This window comes from Abrus precatorius, unplaced genomic scaffold (assembly GCF_003935025.1).
Source record: "Abrus precatorius isolate BTA unplaced genomic scaffold, Abrus_2018 Scaffold5, whole genome shotgun sequence".
In the NCBI taxonomy this organism is placed as follows: domain Eukaryota; kingdom Viridiplantae; phylum Streptophyta; class Magnoliopsida; order Fabales; family Fabaceae; genus Abrus; species Abrus precatorius.
This window is the reverse complement of record NW_020874395.1, coordinates 7,978,152-7,996,362: the sequence shown is the minus strand read 5'-3', so window position 1 is coordinate 7,996,362 and position 18,211 is coordinate 7,978,152. Positions and strand designations below refer to the sequence as shown.

Sequence of the window (18,211 nt, the reverse complement as noted above, 5' to 3'; positions counted from 1 at the left end):
TAAAATAAATTTTCAAACTCCATCTAATTATATTCCAATACCAAATAATCCTTCAATTAACATTTAACAAGTATAAAATATTATAGATTACTCTAATAAATCACAAGCCTGACAATTCTCCCCCTGAAAAAAAATTTTTGTCCTCGAAAATTTCATCCCTCAGAGAAAAGATAAGGGTATAACGCTCTCATTCTTTCCTCTAACTCACATGTGGCATCACCAGTTACTGGGTCCCAAACAACCTTTATTAACCGAATAGACTTGCCTCTAACTCTAGTGTCCTCGATACGAGCAGCTGGGACCTCCACAGACAAATCATCTCATAACTCTACAACATCAGGCTCGATTACATGAGACGAATCAGGAACATACTTTCTTAGCTGCGACACATGGAAAACATTATGTAGTCCTGACAACTGAGGTGGTAACGCTAATTCATAGGCTACTGGTCCTCTACGATGTAATATCTGATACGGTCCTATGAACTTAGGTGTTAACTTCTTGGCTCTTAAGGCTCGTCCCACACCTGTAGTGCGTGATACTCTCAAGAATACGTGATCACCAACCTCAAATTCTAGGGATCTTCTGCGTCGGTCAGCATAAGATTTCTGTCAACTCTGGATAGCTCTCAGCCTTTCTCTAATAAGTTCAACTTTCTTCTTAGTTTCTTGTAGCATTTCAGGTCTAACCATCAAATGTACTCCATCTTGGAACCAACAGATAGGGATTCTACACTTTCTACCATACAGAGCCTTAAATGGTGCCATATCTATACTCGAATGATAGCTATTATTATAAGTGAATTCTACCAAAGGAAGCATATTCTCCCAATTACTCCTCTGCTCTACAACACAAGTTCGCAATAAGTCTTCTAAGGTTTGAATAGTACGCTCAGATTGACCATCTGTCTGTGGATGATATGTAGAACTCAACCTCAACTGTGTGCCCATAGCTTCTTAGAAACTCTGTCAAAACTGAGAAGTGAATCAAGGATCCCTATCAGAGATAATACTAGAAGGTACTCCATGTAACCTGACAATCTCTCTAATGTATAATTCTGCTAATTTCTCCAAGCTAAAGGTCATGTTAATTGGCAAGAAATATGCACTCTTGGTTAGCCTATCAACTATGACCCACACGACATTATGATTTCTAACTGTTCTAGGTAGATGGGACACAAAATCCATAGTCACATGGTCCTACTTCCACTCTGGAATTTCCATCGTCTGCAACTCTCCTGGAGGGCTCTGGTGCTCCGCTTTTGCCTTCTGGCAAGTCAAACAGGCTTTAACAAACTCAGCTATCTCTCGTTTCATGCTTGGCCACCAAAATATCTGCTTTAAATCTTGATACATCTTAGTAACACCAGGATGAATGTTGAGACTACTCTTATGTCCTTATAGAATTGCTCTCTTTAGTTCAGTATCTCTAGGGACACAAATTCGACCTTGGCATCTGAGAATACCATCAGCACCTTTACTAAAACCCTTTGTCTTATCTGTCCCCAAGGGAAATACGATCCAACATAACATCGGATCCCACAGTTGTTTGTCTTTAATTTCCTGTAAGAAATTATTAGTCACCATAATTCGGCTACAACTAATCTTTTCGGGTGATAAGTCCATATGTATGTTCAGGTCTCGAAATTTGTTCTATCAAAAGGGTTTCACTAACTCTTAAGGAGAATGCCTGAACCACATTCCTACTTAATGCCTCGGTCACCATGTTAGCTTTTCATGGATGGTGTTGGAGCTGAAAATCATAATCCTTAAGGAATTTCACCCAACGTCTCTGCCTCATATTTAACTCTCGCTGATCAAATAAATACTTCAGACTCTTGTGATCACTATACACATCAAACTGAGCTCTATAAAGATAGTGCCGCCACACCTTCAGAGTAAAGACTACAGCAGCTAACTCAAGGTCATGAATCGGATAATTTTGCTCATGAGTTCGCAATTGGCGAGATGCATAAGCTACCACTCTCTTATCTTGCATTAACACACATCCTAATCCCTGATGGGAAGCATCATAATACACCTCAAACGGTCGACTAGTATCAGGGAGAATAAACACCAGCGAGGAAGTTAATCTCTGCTTCAACTCATTAAAGCTTTGCTCACATTCCTCTGTCCATACAAAGGGTTGATCACAGCGAGTTAATTGTGTTAATGGTACGGCTATTTTTGCAAATCCCTCTATAAATCTCCGGTAGTAACCTGCTAAACCCACAAAACTATGAATCTCTGTGGCTGTCTTTGGCCTTTCCCACTGCAACACCGCTTTAAATTTGGAAGGATCAACTGCAATTCCTTTAGCTGAAATAACATGACCAAGGAACTTCACTTCCTCTAGCCAAAACTCACACTTAGACAATTTAGCATATAATTGTTTCTCCCTTAAAACACTAAGTACAGTCCTCAAATGCTCTGCATGATCCTCTGACGAACTAGAATAAATCAAAATATCATCAATAAAGACTACCACAAATCTATCCAGGAAAGGTCTAAAGATTTGATTCATGTAGTCCATAAACATAACTGGAGCATTTGTGACTCCAAAGGGCATCACTATATACTCATAGTGGCCATATCTAGTACGGAAAGCAGTCTTAGGAATATCTTCATCCTTCACTCGGATCTGATGGTACCTAGACTTCAAATCAATCTTAGAGAATACCTTAGCACCTCTCAGTTGGTCTATCAAATCATCGATTCGCGGCAACGAGTACTTATTCTTAATTGTCAACTTATTCAACTTGAGATAATCAACACATAATCTAGAACTCCAAATCCTTCTTTTTCACCAAGAGAACTGGTGCTCCCCAAGGCGATATGCTCGGCCTAATCATCTGTTTCTGCATTAGATCCTCAATCTGCTCCTTAAGCTCCATTAACTCTTTCAGCGCCATTCTGTAAAGTGCTACAAACACTGGCTCAGCTCCAGGAATCAAATCTATAGCAAACTCTACCTCTCTACATGGAGGTATTCCAGGAATATCCTCTGGAAAAATCTTAGGGAATTCCCGTACTACTGGTATTAACTGAAGGCTTTGTGTAACACCTTATATTTCTTTCCTCAATATATGATAAATTTTCATAAAAATTAATATGGTAAAGTAAATTTTCCTTCAAAACTTTCTAATAAGGAAAAGACATTGAAATGATATAAGGTTCATAGAGTAAAATTTCATTAATTCATAAGTACTTTAGGAAAACAAAGATTCTAAAGTTTTCATCAGCAATAAAGAGGAATAGTAGTTTTACAACTGTTTCAAAAGAATGCTATGGAACTGAAAATATTCATTACATAACTCAAAATAACTAAGTCCTATATCAGTTCTCATCCATCCATGCACTGCGAGCCTGGTACTATTCAACCTGGTTTCCTGAAAAATGTTATGTAAGGGTGAGTCTCTACCCTACCACTCATACATAACATATACATTCTTCACAAAACACATCTTATCACGATTAACGAAAACATCATGGCATTACATATCACAAGGTTATATAAAGCATATTCTCATCTCAATGCGCATTACATTACACAGATTCACAATTTCTTTTACTTTTATCCGCGCTTACCGCGCCCTGTGGCCACAGTTATCCGATGCCTCTATCTCGAGGTCTTACACATTTATGTAAATAGTCGCCGGATGGCCCAATGCAATACGGATACAACGCATGCAATAGACGGCCCCTTAGCAAAGGTAATGGTCAGGAGTCAAGTCGAGAAATGAGTGTGTGGCCATGTGGTGCATTCGAACACAATATTCCGTGCACAATCCCGAATGTCACTCATCACCCCGCATTTCCCCAAGATATCCCATATCGTCTCCATCTTCCACTTCCCCAGTGTATCTCTGTAACTATTTACATCATATCTTTTTCCATCTCATACTCTTTTGAGCATATTCACATGTTCACATATGCCATTTATCATGTTTACACATATTTTTCATTATATTTCCACATACTTTTCATCATATACATCAAACCATGGCACATTCACAATACACATCATTTTTACATAAAACACAATATATTCAAACATGAAACATCCATCTCTTCGTATATTTTATATCACAAAATAATAAAATCATATCAACCATCCTCAATATACCTTATCATGCCCTATTTGAACATAATATCCCAATTTCACCATGTACTCATCATAAAATCACATAAACAACTAATTATTCTCACTTTTCACCGATTATTTCTCATAAAACAGGGATTATTTCACATATAATTACATACATGACAAGATCTATGAGAATACAAGTAATAAACATAACGAAATAATAAAGTAGAGCCCCCCTTACCTCAAAACAGAGCTTTTACAAGGATTTAACCGAAGGTTTAACTCTAGAACGGAGGTTTTCCTAAGAACATCATGAACATCTATAAGAAGAAGAAGAAGAGAAACGAACGGTAAATCTAACTTCAAACATAGAAAAACTTACTTGTAATCCTTTAGATCGAACGTAGAATCACAGATATGAAGAGAAATCTAAGTTTAGGAGGTTTAGTATGGGAGAAAATGGCGAGATATGACTTTAGAACCTTTGAGAACCTTGGATAGGAGTGAAGAAATGAAAATTTCGTCTGCAACCCCCTTTTTATAGAAAATTTTTGAAGTTACTGTTCACCGCCTTACTGTTCATGCCGGAAACACTGTTCGCGGTAACTGTTCACGCCGGAAATACTGTGCACACGTACTGTACACGGATTGTACGCGTACTGTACGCGGATGTGACGTCAGCCATGATGTCATGCTGATGCCATTGATGACGTCATCGTCACTGTACAAAGGCGGTTTCACTGTTCATATGCGGTTTACTGTTCATCGACACTGTTTATAGGCGGTTTTACTGTTCACTTTTTTTTTTTTTATAATAAATTCTATCCAAATCTATTCCAATTATACTTTAACAAACCTCATTTTATTTAAATCAAAATATAGGATGTTACACTTTGCTTCACTTCTGCATTCATAACTCCCAACAAAACAAAACAAGATGCTTCCTCACCTAAGGATGTTTCTGCTTGGCAAGTAGAAATCAATTCCACACAGCCTTGCTGCTCAAGAAAGACTAAACACCTCCGACCACAATCAATTAGCACACGATTGACAATTAGCCAATCCATACCCAAGATTACATCTAACCCTGACATCAGAATACAAATAAGATTTACTTTGTATCTTCGTCCCTCAATTACTATGGGGCACCTAACACAAACCATCGAAGTCTTAATCGAACTTAAAGTAGGTGTCGATACTACCAAGTCATATCCTAGATCGCTCAGCGGTAATGCTAAGTTTCTCACACAAATGTCTACAATAAAAGAATGCGTGGCTCTAGAATCAAACAATACAGAAAGAGAAGTATCTGCCACTACCGCTATCCCCTGAACGAGATTTGTCGCCTGAGATGCCTCTAATGCAGATGTAGTGAATATACGTCCCTCCGCTCTCGATCTAGTAGTCGGCGGAGCTCTAGCCATTTTTGTAACATCCTATGCTTTGTGTCATGCCTATAGTATATTAATAAGAAAAATCTGTAGTACTTTGTGAGCAGAAAGAAACCGTGTATATACAGTAACCCTTAATGTCAACAGTGACATAATGCTGATGTCATCAGCGACATCACGCTTATGTCATCGCTTATGTCATCAGTGATCTCACGCTTACATCATCGATGACATCATGCTGATGTCATCACTTGCATCATGATGACATCATTGCTTACATCACGTTGACGCTGACATCATCTCTTGCATCATGCTGACATCATCGCTTACATCACGATTGACGCTGGCATCATCGCTTGCATCACATTGACGCTGATATCTTCAAAAAATTTTCTATAAATAGGGGGACTTCACATGAAATTTTCATTCCCATCCAAGGTTCTCGAAGGTTCTAAGGTCATATCTCGCCATTTTCTCCCATACTAAACCTCCTAAACTTAGATTTTTCTTCATATCTGTGATTCTACGTCCGTTCTAAAGGATTTCAAGTAAGTTTCTCTAAGTTTGAAGTTAAATTTACCGTTCATTTCTCTTCTTCTTCTTTTTCTTATAGATGTTCATGGTGTTCTTAGGAAAACCTCCGTTCTAGAGTTAAATCTTCAGTTAAAATCTTTGTAAAAGCTCTGTTTTGAGGTAATGGGGCTCTACTTTATCATTTTGTTATGATTATTACTTGTATTCTTATAGATCTTGTCATGTATGTGATTATATATGAAATAATCCTTGTTTTATGAGAAATAATCAATGAAAAGTGAGAATAATTGGCTGTTTATGTGATTTTATGATGAATACATGGTGAAAATGTGATATTATGTTCAAATAAGGCATGATAAGGTATATTGAGGATGGTTGATATGATTTTTATGATTTTGTGATATGAAATATACAAAGAGATGGATGTTTCATATTTGAATATATTGTGTTTCATGTTAAAATGATGTGTATTGTGAATATGCCACGGTTTGATGGATATGATGAAAAGTATGTGGAAATATAATGAAAAATATGTGTGAACATGATAAATAGCATATGTGAACATGTGAATATGCTCGAAAGAGTATGAAATGGAAAATGATATGATGTAAATAGTTATAGAGATACACCGGGGAGTGGAAGATGGAGACGATATGGGATATCTTGGAGAAATGTAGGGTGGTGAGTGACATTCGGGATTGTACACGGAATATTGTGTTCGAATGCACCACATGGCCACACACTCATTTCTCGACTTAACTCCTGACCATTACCTTTGCTAAGGGGCCGTCTATTACATGCGTTGTATCCGTATTGCATTGGGCCATCCGGCGACTATTTACATAGATGTGTAAGACCTCAGAATAGAGGCATCGGATAACTGTGGCCACAGGGTGCGGTAAGCGCGGATGAAAGTAAAAGAAATTATGAATCTATGGAATATAATATGTGTTGAGATGAGAATATATTTTATATGACACTGTGATATGTAATGCCATGATGTTTTCTTTAATTGTGATAAGATGTGTTTTGTGATGAATATGTGTTATGTATGAGTGGTAGGGTAGAGACTCACCCTTACATAACATTTTTCAGGAAAACAAGACGAATAGTACCAGTCTCACAGTGCATGGATGGATGAGAACTGCTATAGGACTTAGTTATTTAGAGTTATGTAATGGATAATTTCAGTTCTATAGCATTCTTTTAAAACCGTTGTAAAACTACTATTTATTTTTGTTGCTGATGAAAAGTTTAGAATCTTTGTTTTTCCAAAGTACTTATGAATTAATGAAATTTTACTCTTTGAACCTTATATCATTTCCATGTCTGTTTCTATTTAGAGAGTTTTTGAAAGAAAAATTTACTCTACTATTTAACTTTTTATGAAAATTTAGTATATATTGAGAAAAGAAATATAAGGCGTTACGATTTTGGTATCAGAGTAGTTCATCCAGACCAGTCTGGGGTATGGGACTAACATGTCTATGTTGTGTAGTAGATATACTAGAATATGAAATGATTATTTGCTAATATGACTTGTTAGATGTGAATTACGTGCACTAGATTTATCTATGTGTATGTGAATGATAGATTAATAAGTGATTTGAGTTTATTGTGAGATTAGAGCTATGGCTGGTAGAGGTAGACTTGCTGGTGCTACAAATGAACTCCTGGAGCGCATGACCCAAGTCTTAGAGACTTTGGCACATAACCAGGAGGCTGAACCAGCCGAGTATAGAAGACTTTCTTATTTTACTAGGCATAACCCTCCAAAATTTGAAGGAAAGTTTGATCCTGAGGGAGCTCAGAGGTGGATAGCAGATGTGGAGAAGATTTTCCATGCCATGGGATGTAGAGAGGAGCATAAAGTAACTTATGCTACTTATATGCTGAGTGGAGAAGCTGAGGACTGGTGGAGATTTGCTAGTCAAACTCTACTGCAAGAAGATGGTTATATTCCTTGGGAGACATTCAAGGCAACCTTTCTGGGAAATTATTTTCCAAGAGATTTAAAGAAACAGAAGGCTAGGGAGTTCCTTGAGTTGAATCAAGGATATGTGTCTGTAGGAGAATATACTGCTAAATTTCATGAATTGATGAAATACTGGCCTCACTATCAACATAATGATGGAGAGGAAGATCTATGTGCTCAATTTGAGCATGAGCTAAGGCCAGATATTAGAGCTGCCGTTAGTGTATTCCAGTTGACAGATTTACCCACTCTAGTGAGTAAATGCAGAATATTTGAAGCCAATACTAAGGGTAAGACGGTGGATACCAGAATCGGTGGTCCTATGAGACAAGACCGAAGGCCTCCAAGATTTTCTAGAGGACCTTACTCTAGTCCAAATCAGTCTCAAGTGAAGGGGACTGTATCTCAAGAAGATAGTAGTGGTGGTTCTGGTTCTTTCAGAAGGCCACTAAAATGTTTCAAGTGTGGTGGACCTCATATTAAAAAGAATTGTCCTTAACTTCCACCAACATGTGACATTTGTGGAAAAATGGGACACTCTGCTAGTGTCTGTTGGTCTGCTCCACAAAAGAGCAAAAGCATGAGTGTGGAACAAAGACCTGAATCTAGAGCAAGCACTGGAACAAAGCCAAATGTGAAAGGCAAAGTTTTTGCTATGAGTAGAGCTGAGGCTTCAAAATCAGAGGAGCTTATTAGAGATAAATGTATCATTAAGACTCTATAATGGTGGCTTGATCCACCAAGTCAGCAAATTCCGTGATCCTGAATGGGATCAAAATCCTCTTTATGTCAGTTCTCAACCCTCTGAAAACCTCTGACGTCTCCACTCTTCCAAGGTTAGGTGAGAATAAAATCTGTAGAGCTGCTCAAACTGTATTGCATATTCATAGACTGATGAGTTTTCCTGCACCAAGTTTAGAAACTCTCGCTCTTTGACAGCACGAACATGAGAAGGGAAAAACATTCTCAGAAAACTACTTCTAAGTACAGCCCAAGTGATGACTTCACCTCGGACCTCCAACATAGCACGAGCTCCATGCCACCATATCTCTGCATCCCCTGTCAGCATATACGTAGCATATAACCTTCCTCTCCTCGGCGCAACCCATGGCTAGAAAGATCTTCTCAATCTCCCTGATCCAGAGTTCAGGAGCATCTAGTCCATCCACCCCCGTGAATTGAGGAGGATCATTCTTCCTGAACTCTGACAACCCATGGTATTCAGGAGGAGGTGCAGCTGAGGCAGTAGCTGCTGCTGCCTGTGCTGCAGCAGCGGCTTGATTTGCAGCTTGTTGCTGCTGAATCATATCTAGACTCTGCCTAACAGTGGCTGTCATGGCCTCCATGGCGTGAGCCATTTGGTTCACATAAGCAAGAGGAGGATTTGCAGCAGATCTTCTTGGTCTAGCCATCCTAATATATAGACTAGCTTAGATTATTAACATTTAACACATTCAGCAATACCACCACATAGCTATATTCACAGATTCAGCTTACAGTGATATATTCATATTTAGTATATCATAGTAATTTAATCAATTTAGCACTGAGCATAACAACATATCAGCATTCACATAGCATAGCAAACACACTTATCTCAGTAATCATTTACACCTTAGCTTAATAGCCTCTTATTCACACAGTACGACTCACCTATAGCTCACCCAAGTATCATATACCAAGTTTCCTACATCAGTCATGTCTGAGAACCGAGGTGATTAAGCTCGTTCCCTCACAACTTGATGAATAGAAATCATGATATATGATTCACAGCTAAAACTCATATGTCTAATATGCACAACTGACGCCTAACAACCTTACCCCGTAGGTTTACCTAGACCATGCTCTGATACCACTGAAATGTCACGACCCCTTTTATAAGGAACCGAAAACATTGTTTCTACATCACAAACTTATTTAAGATAAATAAATAATAGAGAATATAAGTATGAAATTCTCTTCTCATTCAAAATAAAACAAAGTTTCTTACAACAATATTCAATAGAATAACATAATATTACATTTAATTCATAATATTCAAAATACCCAAAATTATACTACATAGCTCCCTCTACATGAGGTCTAAAAATATAAGGAAAAAGGACTTTGATGCAATATTACTCGACTCCAGCTTCTAATATTTCTTCACTGGCCCCTCAGCCTGTAAAGTAGATGCAACACCTGCTACATCTACTCATGTACCACTGTACGATCATCGCAGTACACACGCATGCAACGACATTGAAAGAAACGCAAGGGTGAGCTTACTAAAAACATAAAATAAAATCATATATGTAGAGCAAAATATTTCTCACAGCAATAGCCCCATGCATTTCCAGCCCATCTAATGCACAACATGAAAATGGTTTCCAACTGGTTTCACAGCCTAAGTAATCCAAAAGAAACCGAGCCCGTCCGGGAGCGACCCATTCCAGTATCTGGATCCAAACAGCACAGCACAACAGCTCAGCATGAACTTACCATTACACGTCTACCCGCCTAAACATGTAACTCGACTCTATAATGATGCAAAACATATATTTCAGCATGATGCATACCTCTAAAATTATTGTAACAGCTCAGCTAAGGCAAGTTTATAATAGATCAGGCAAAATCTCAGCATTTTAAATCAATTAACAGCAGTTACAGCTTAGAAAATAGCTTTTATTTAAAAGATTTAACATAATTCATATCAAAACTTCTTGTAATAATATATCAACCGTCCAAAACATAGATTATAGGTTAAAGTAAACTCCCCTTACCTCAGACGATGACTCACACTAGATCTACTAGATATTACTTGTTTGATAGCAAGATTCACCGAAGATTTGGCTTTAGAACAAAGTTTCTCCTAAGAAAACCATTAACTTCTATGAGAAAGAGAAGGAGAAGAGAAACGAACGGTAAATCTAGCTTCAAACCTAAAAAAACTTACTTTAAATCCTTCAGAATAGACGTAGAATCTCAGATCTGGCGAGAAATCTAATTTAGGAGGGTTTAGTATGAGAGAAAATGATAGTATACGGCCTTAGAAACTTTGAGAACCTTGGATAGGGGTGAAGAAATGAAAATTTCGTGTGAAGCTCCCTTTTTATAGAAATTTTTTGAAATTTACTGTTGACCATCAGAATTACTGTTCATCACCAGAAATACTATTCACCGCTTTACTGTTCATGCCGGAAACACTGTTTAGGGCACTATTCACGCCAGAAACACTGTGCACGCACACTGTACACGCATGTGACGTCAGGATGATGTCACTGATGACGTCAGCAATTATTGTACATACGCAGTTTTTTACTGTTCATACACGGTTTGTACTGTTCATAGGCAGTTTTACTGTTCATTGGCACTCTTTATATGATACTATTCACTTTTTTTTTTTAATAAATTTTTAAACTCCATCTAATTATATTCTAATACTAAATAATCCTTCAATTAACATTTAACAAGTATAAAATATTATAGATTACTCAATAATAAATCACAAGCCTGACAATTTTATTATGATTTGGTCCCTTCTATCTAAGGATAGAAATAGGTAAGATTATTTGATAGGAACTTATGACTAACCTCTTTAAAATCTAATTAGATTTGGCCTATTTAAATAATAGACTTAATTTATATTTTTAAAATACTTAATTAAATAGTTCAAGTTTGAGCTTAAGAAAAAGTTTATTAAATTTATTTTAATTACCTATTTAAAACTCATAAAATTTATAATAATATATAAAATAATTTTATATAAAAATTAAATATAATATTATATAAAATAAACTAAATTTTAAAATGAATAAAATCTTAAATTAGAAACCTTAATTATTTCATTGAAATTGGAGAGTATCCCTGATATGCATACCTACGGGAGAGAGAACACTACTTGTTGGAGTTTTTTGTATTACTGATGTTTGATTTATCTTATATGCATAATACTGATTTATATTTATTGTCTCAGCTATGTCTATTATAGCTGATTTATCTCATCCATCATCTTTTTGCATATTTATTTATATTATATGCAACACTTTCACTATTTTTTTTTCTTTATTTCAGGTTAATAAAATATTTTTCCAATTGAAAGTAATAAAATAATTTTTATTTTAAGGTCTCAATATGGTTAGATTACGCTTGATAAAAAGCTTATAAAAGATAATAGGTCAGACTTAAGTTTTAAAATTATCAAATAAATAAAGTCTATTAATACAAAGTTTAACTTAATATATTTTCATCCCTAATTCTATGGACCCGGTGTAACACCTTAAATTTTAAATTCAATTAAATAGTAATTTAGCAAATCGGATAATCAGATTTTCATAATGATTTCAAAATAAGTGAAGGGTTACAAATTAATATCACATAACTGCTACAAGATTAATTCAATTACAACAAGTTTCAAAATAAAATCTAAATTCTATAGCAGTCCATTCGTCCCTTCACTGAGTCCGGTGCTATCGTCTTAATTACTTGAAAAATGAATGTAAGGGTGAGTACTCTACACTACCAAAACATATAATTAAGCATAGAATCTCACTTCTAGCACATTTTCAATATATTAAACAAGAATAGGCACAGACAACATTATCACATCCACAAACACAAATCATGAACCCATGCATACGCACATCAGCCACACTCACATTGACAATGTGATAACAGATTTACACCATGAATAGTCATCGGTTACCTTCGCCTCACGGATACCACGTGGGCAGTCACGGGTCGCTCAGCAAAGGTAATGGTTAGAGGTCTAGTCAGGACGAGAGTGTGTGGCCTGTGGTGCACCCGTTCCACAGTCGGTGTCACCACCACTCCTTCTTCTCCAAGGTATTTCTACTGTCCTCATCTCCCACACCCCTAGTGTATCGCTGAACCATTCACAGCACATTACAACGGCGTTGTACGCCCCAGTCACACACATTTCAGTATACAACACATAGCCCACATTTAACAGTTGCGACACTAGGCCCACATTTCATTTTCACAGCACACACAGCACATTAGCTCACAATTCATTCAAGACACACGACCCCTAGCCTATTTCCATTCATATTACATGGCCCTCGAGCCCACATTTTCACACAATATTCAGTACATAATTCACATCATTTCCTTGCATCCAATGGCAACCAACACAAGCACATCACTCAATTTCACACAATATGCCGAAGGTCTGACACCTCCAGACTCAACCCAATTTGTACAATTCATCAATACACATAACCTCACCTCCTATTTCTATCACATTACTATATTCGTTAAAAAAAACTCATTCCTAACAAAGATAACTAAAGTAAAGTACTCTCTTTACCTTAAAAACGAAGACCTGACATGAAACGTTGATGGAATTGCTTCTCCACATAGATTTCATCCCTAAGGCACACAGAAATTCCAAGGAAACTTAAGGAAAACCTCAAAAAATGAAAGTAAGGGATGAAAACCAAAACTCTAGCCATAGAACTTACCTCCAAGAGCTCTAAACACTTCCCCAATCCTCAATCTAGCCTCTAATCTGTCTTGGAGGGCTTTTAATCGGCAGGAATGTGTTTAGGTAGAGAGAATCGTGAAGGAGAGATAGGAAAATCATGAAAGTAACCCTCTTCTCGAGCCCTAACCCTTCAAATACCCCTTTAGTCGCGACACTCTCGCTACAGCGAGATACCCTCGTTATAACGACATGCCCCCTCACTACAGCAAAAAAACCAGAGAAAACTGCATTCTGATTTCTGCAGAATCTCGCGACAGTGAGATACAGCGAGACGTCTCTCGCTACAGTGAGAAGGCGACAGTTCTGGTTCTTCCTTCCAAGGCCTTCTCGCTACAGCGAGAACAGCCCAGTTTCTCGCCCTGCACTCAGCCCAACCAGTCATGCATACACATAAATACATACATATATATATATATATATATATACACACACACATGAATATACATTCATTTTATATAATTATCAATAATTAAGATTACAAAACTCGGGACGTTACACCCAGATCACCTGCAGTTCTGGCAGGAACTGCAGGCTGGCAATTTTGCATTTGTTTAAGCAAATTTTGGTAAAAAGTGATTTTGCTTAAGCTAAACAACATTCACTTAAGCCAATTTCACTTAAGCCAAAAAAATTCACTTAAGCAAATTAAAAATAGTGACAAAAAAAATCAGAAGAAGAAGAGAAAAAGGGAGGCTGATATGGAGATCATAGATGGGGGTAAGAACACAAGAGAGAGAGAGAGAGAGGGAGAAGGCTAATAGAAGGAAGGAAGAAGGGTTGATGAGGAGAAAATAGGAGGGGATGAGTGGGGGTGAAGGGGAGGGAAGTGAAGGAGAGCTAAATGAGAAGAGAGGGGAAAGAAGACTGAGTGAGCTGAAGAAAGATGAGGTGGGGAAGAAGAGGAAAGAAAGGGACTGAGTGAGAGGGAGGGAGGAAGAGGTTGGCTGGATTGGAAGGAGAGGAGAAGAGAGGGAGCAAAGTAATGGAGATTTACTTAAACAAAAATACACAAGAAGAAGAAGATGCTACAGTAGAATTTTGCTTTTACTTAAGCGATTTTTTCTAACTTAAACAAAATTAGGTTATGCAAATTTTGTTTAACTTAAGCCAAAATCACTTTTTACCAAAATTCACTTAAGTAAAAATATTTTGATTAAGCGAACGCAAAACTGCAGTATGCAATTCTCACCAGAACTGCAGACAATTCGAGTCCCTACTTCTATAGTTAATGATTTTACAATGATAAAGATCGAAACATAACAAAATACTTGTATGTACTATAGACTAAAATATAACTTTTTTAAATATATGGATTAATTTGTAGATATATGTCAACTATAAGACTAAATATATAATTAAAAAAAATTATAATTCACAAACATATTTTTTATATTTTTTATTATTTAAAGTTAATATTTATTGATATGAACAACATTAAAATTTTAACATTTAAATTTGATATATAATTTTAGTATCAGGATATTTGATATTTGGATTCATATTTTATTTCTATCGATATTAGATGATAAAATGCTAAACTTTTTTATTAATTTAATTAATTTTTTTATTTATGTCATTTGACTATTTGAATTAATTTAAATACATAAAAATGTATTTTTTAATTTTTATTTGAGTATGTATATATAAATATTTTTTACAATTTAATTTAATGTTTTTATATTACTAAAAAGTTTATATTTGATAAAATAAAAATTATTTTCAAATGAAAACATTTTTATTATGTTTTAATTTTAAAATGCATAAAAATTACTTTTTGTACAAATATGCTAGCTTCTTTAGTACTCATTTTATGTTTTTTTTTTATAGTAAATTGAAAGAAAAAAGTTATTTTATATTGATATGAATAACATTGAAATTTTGACATTTAAGTTTGATATGGAATTTTAGTGATGTGGATATTTGATATTTAGATTCATGTTTTGTTTGTATTGTTTAAGTTAAAGTGAACAACATGTTAAACTTTTTATTAATTCACATAACTTATGTTTTATTTTTATTTTTGTCATTCAAATGTTTGAATAAATTTAAATACATATAAATTTTAAAAAATATTTTATTATATTTTTAATTTTAAAATACAAAAAGTACTTTTTATGAAAATATTCTAGCTTCTTTAGTACTAATTTTATGTTTTTTCTATAGTAAATTCAAAGCAAAGTAAAAGTTCTTTTATATTAATATATCAAAACAAGTTAAAAATCATTTTTCAATTAATTTTTTCTTTACTAAAAATATCTAAAACATAAATAACATTCTTAGGCTTTTTAATCATAATAAGATAATTTTAAAAACTATTATTAAAATAGTATTATTGAAAAATTAATTACTAAAATAGGTAAATTCAATAATTTTTAAATAATATTAAAAAAACATCACACACTATCATTTGAATTTAAATTTTAGTTTGACCTTGACTTAAATTTGAATTTAAAATTTAAAATTGACATATATTACATTCCAAGGTGGCACATGTTTTTTTTTTACTTAATATTATTCAAATACCATTAAATAAATTTTAAAATTTTCTTAATATAGATTAAAAAGCCAACGTTTTTAAGCAACCTTAAAATAACTCTCTCTAAGTTTAAACACACCGGCCATGACAGTGTACCTTAGTCAATTTTTTTACTTTTGTACCTTTTAGACCACTCGTCTTTTTTTTTTTTTTTTATATGTTTTTTTATCTTCAGAGTGAAGAGAGAGTGCATACAACCATGTCCACTACCCGTGCTGTTCAAGCTCCGATTCCAACGCCAAGGCAAGAGAATTTTGTAATCTGAAATATCCATTTCAGTTCAGCATATACTATTCTTAGTTTTGAATCTATTGGTAACTATGCTTGCTTGGTCTTCAACTGATTTTAAGTGACCAATCTCTGCTTTTGGTTTTGGATCTAGTTTGAGTGAATTGTCAACTTTTTTATATGTCATATTAAATTTTGTGTTGATTGTTAGTGATTTTAAAAATTTTTCCAATTTTTGAGATATTTTCTTGGTCAGATATTCACTATTGGATCTATATTCCTTACAAATGGATTTAGGCTTATTTTGATGCATGCTCTTGGCTCTCCCATCAGTGAATGGTGAATGGTTCCTCCGATGCTCAGATCGACGGTTCCTAAGCCAAAGTTTAAACTTATACCCAATTGAGTTTGGACTTGTTTTGAATCTTTGGAGGATTTGCTTTGTGTGTTGAAAGGGGATCTATGGAATACCGCATGCATGTTGATACTCTTCTCATTTTCTCAGGTTATTGGGGAAGGTGGCATTGGTGACAGGTGGGGCCTCTGGAATTGGAGAAAGCATTGTCCGCCTCTTCCATATCCATGGTGCTAAAATTTGTATAGCTGATGTGCAGGACAACCTTGGAAGGCAGGTCTGTGAATCCCTTGGTGATGAAGCAAATGTTCATTTTTTCCATTGTGATGTTACAATAGAGGATGATGTTTCCCATGCAGTGGACTTGACTGTGGGTAAATTTGGCACCCTTGACATTATAGTCAACAATGCTGGCATTTCTGGTACACCTATTGCCGATATCCGCAATGTGGATTTAGCAGAATTTGACAAGGTGTTTAACATAAATGTCAAGGGAGTATTTCATGGGATGAAACATGCTGCTCGAATAATGATCCCAAAGAAGAAGGGCTCAATCATTTCTTTAGCCAGTGTAGCAAGTGTTATAGGTGGCTTAGGACCACATGCATACACAGGGTCCAAGCATGCTGTGTGGGGACTCACAAAGAATGTTGCATCTGAGCTGGGAAAACATGGTATAAGAGTGAACTGCGTGTCACCTTATGGCATCGCCACAGGTTTGGCGTTGGCTCATATGCCTGAGGACGAGAGAACTGAGGATGCCATTGCTAGTTTTAAGGATTTTACTGCCAGAAATGCCAACTTGCAGGGTGTAGAAATCACTACTGATGATGTGGCTAATGCTGTGCTCTTCCTTGCAAGCGATGATGGAAGGTATGTAAGTGGAGACAATCTTATGGTTGATGGAGGTTTCACAAGTGTTAATCACTCGCTCAGAGTTTTTAGATGATTGGTGCTGTTTCCCAGCTTTTTAACATACATAAGCAAGATTTCGGACATTGCAGTCATGGTGGTATCTGCATTAGCAAGGATGGATTTTCAGTTAATAAATAAATAATATATTCCAAATTTATCGTCATTATATTTTTCATTGCTGATATTTTATCCTAGAACTTGCAAAAGGGTATATTAAGTATCAGAGATTAAGCATTTTTAAGATGAATTTAGGCCCACTTCATATGCATGTATGTCTGTATCTGAATGCACATACTTGCTCTTCTGCAAAGTTGAGGTTAATATCAGTAAGATGGAAATCATGTTATTAAGGCAATGTTGTGTCAAGTACATTATGGTTGGTCAATAAGGTAAACTATAAATACAACTTGTTTTGTGGATATAGAAGACACTTTCTGTCGTGAAATATTGGCTTGATGCCCTTTTTGATTCTGATTTCTTCTTTAAATAGTACAATGTCATTTATGGACTCTAATTTCTAATTTGTAGAGCCTAAATTAGGAAGTATAGTTATGCAGAATTAAGATATTGCTTTTTATTCATAATATATACAACATATAAAAGAAACAATTATAGCAACCAATTTCCTTATGTTAATTCAAGTCAAGGATTTAGAAAATCAACTTTATTAACTTCCTGCTAACAGGTAACCTCACAAGTTGAAGAA

General features: G+C 35.5%; 2 protein-coding genes across 2 annotated transcripts; both read left to right on the top strand.

Moving 5' to 3' along the window:
• The first annotated feature begins 7,642 nt into the window (after positions 1–7,642).
• On the top strand, positions 7,643–8,485 carry LOC113866596. Its single transcript, XM_027501414.1, has one exon. It carries the CDS (start codon positions 7,643–7,645, stop codon positions 8,483–8,485), a length of 843 nt encoding a protein of 280 aa, XP_027357215.1.
• A 7,713-nt stretch (positions 8,486–16,198) lies between these two features.
• Positions 16,199–17,920, top strand: LOC113867779 (xanthoxin dehydrogenase). Its single transcript, XM_027503245.1, has 2 exons — positions 16,199–16,250; positions 16,741–17,920. Exons 1-2 carry the CDS (start codon positions 16,207–16,209, stop codon positions 17,537–17,539), a joined length of 843 nt encoding a protein of 280 aa, XP_027359046.1. The 5' UTR covers positions 16,199–16,206; the 3' UTR covers positions 17,540–17,920.
• The last annotated feature ends 291 nt before the right edge of the window (positions 17,921–18,211 follow it).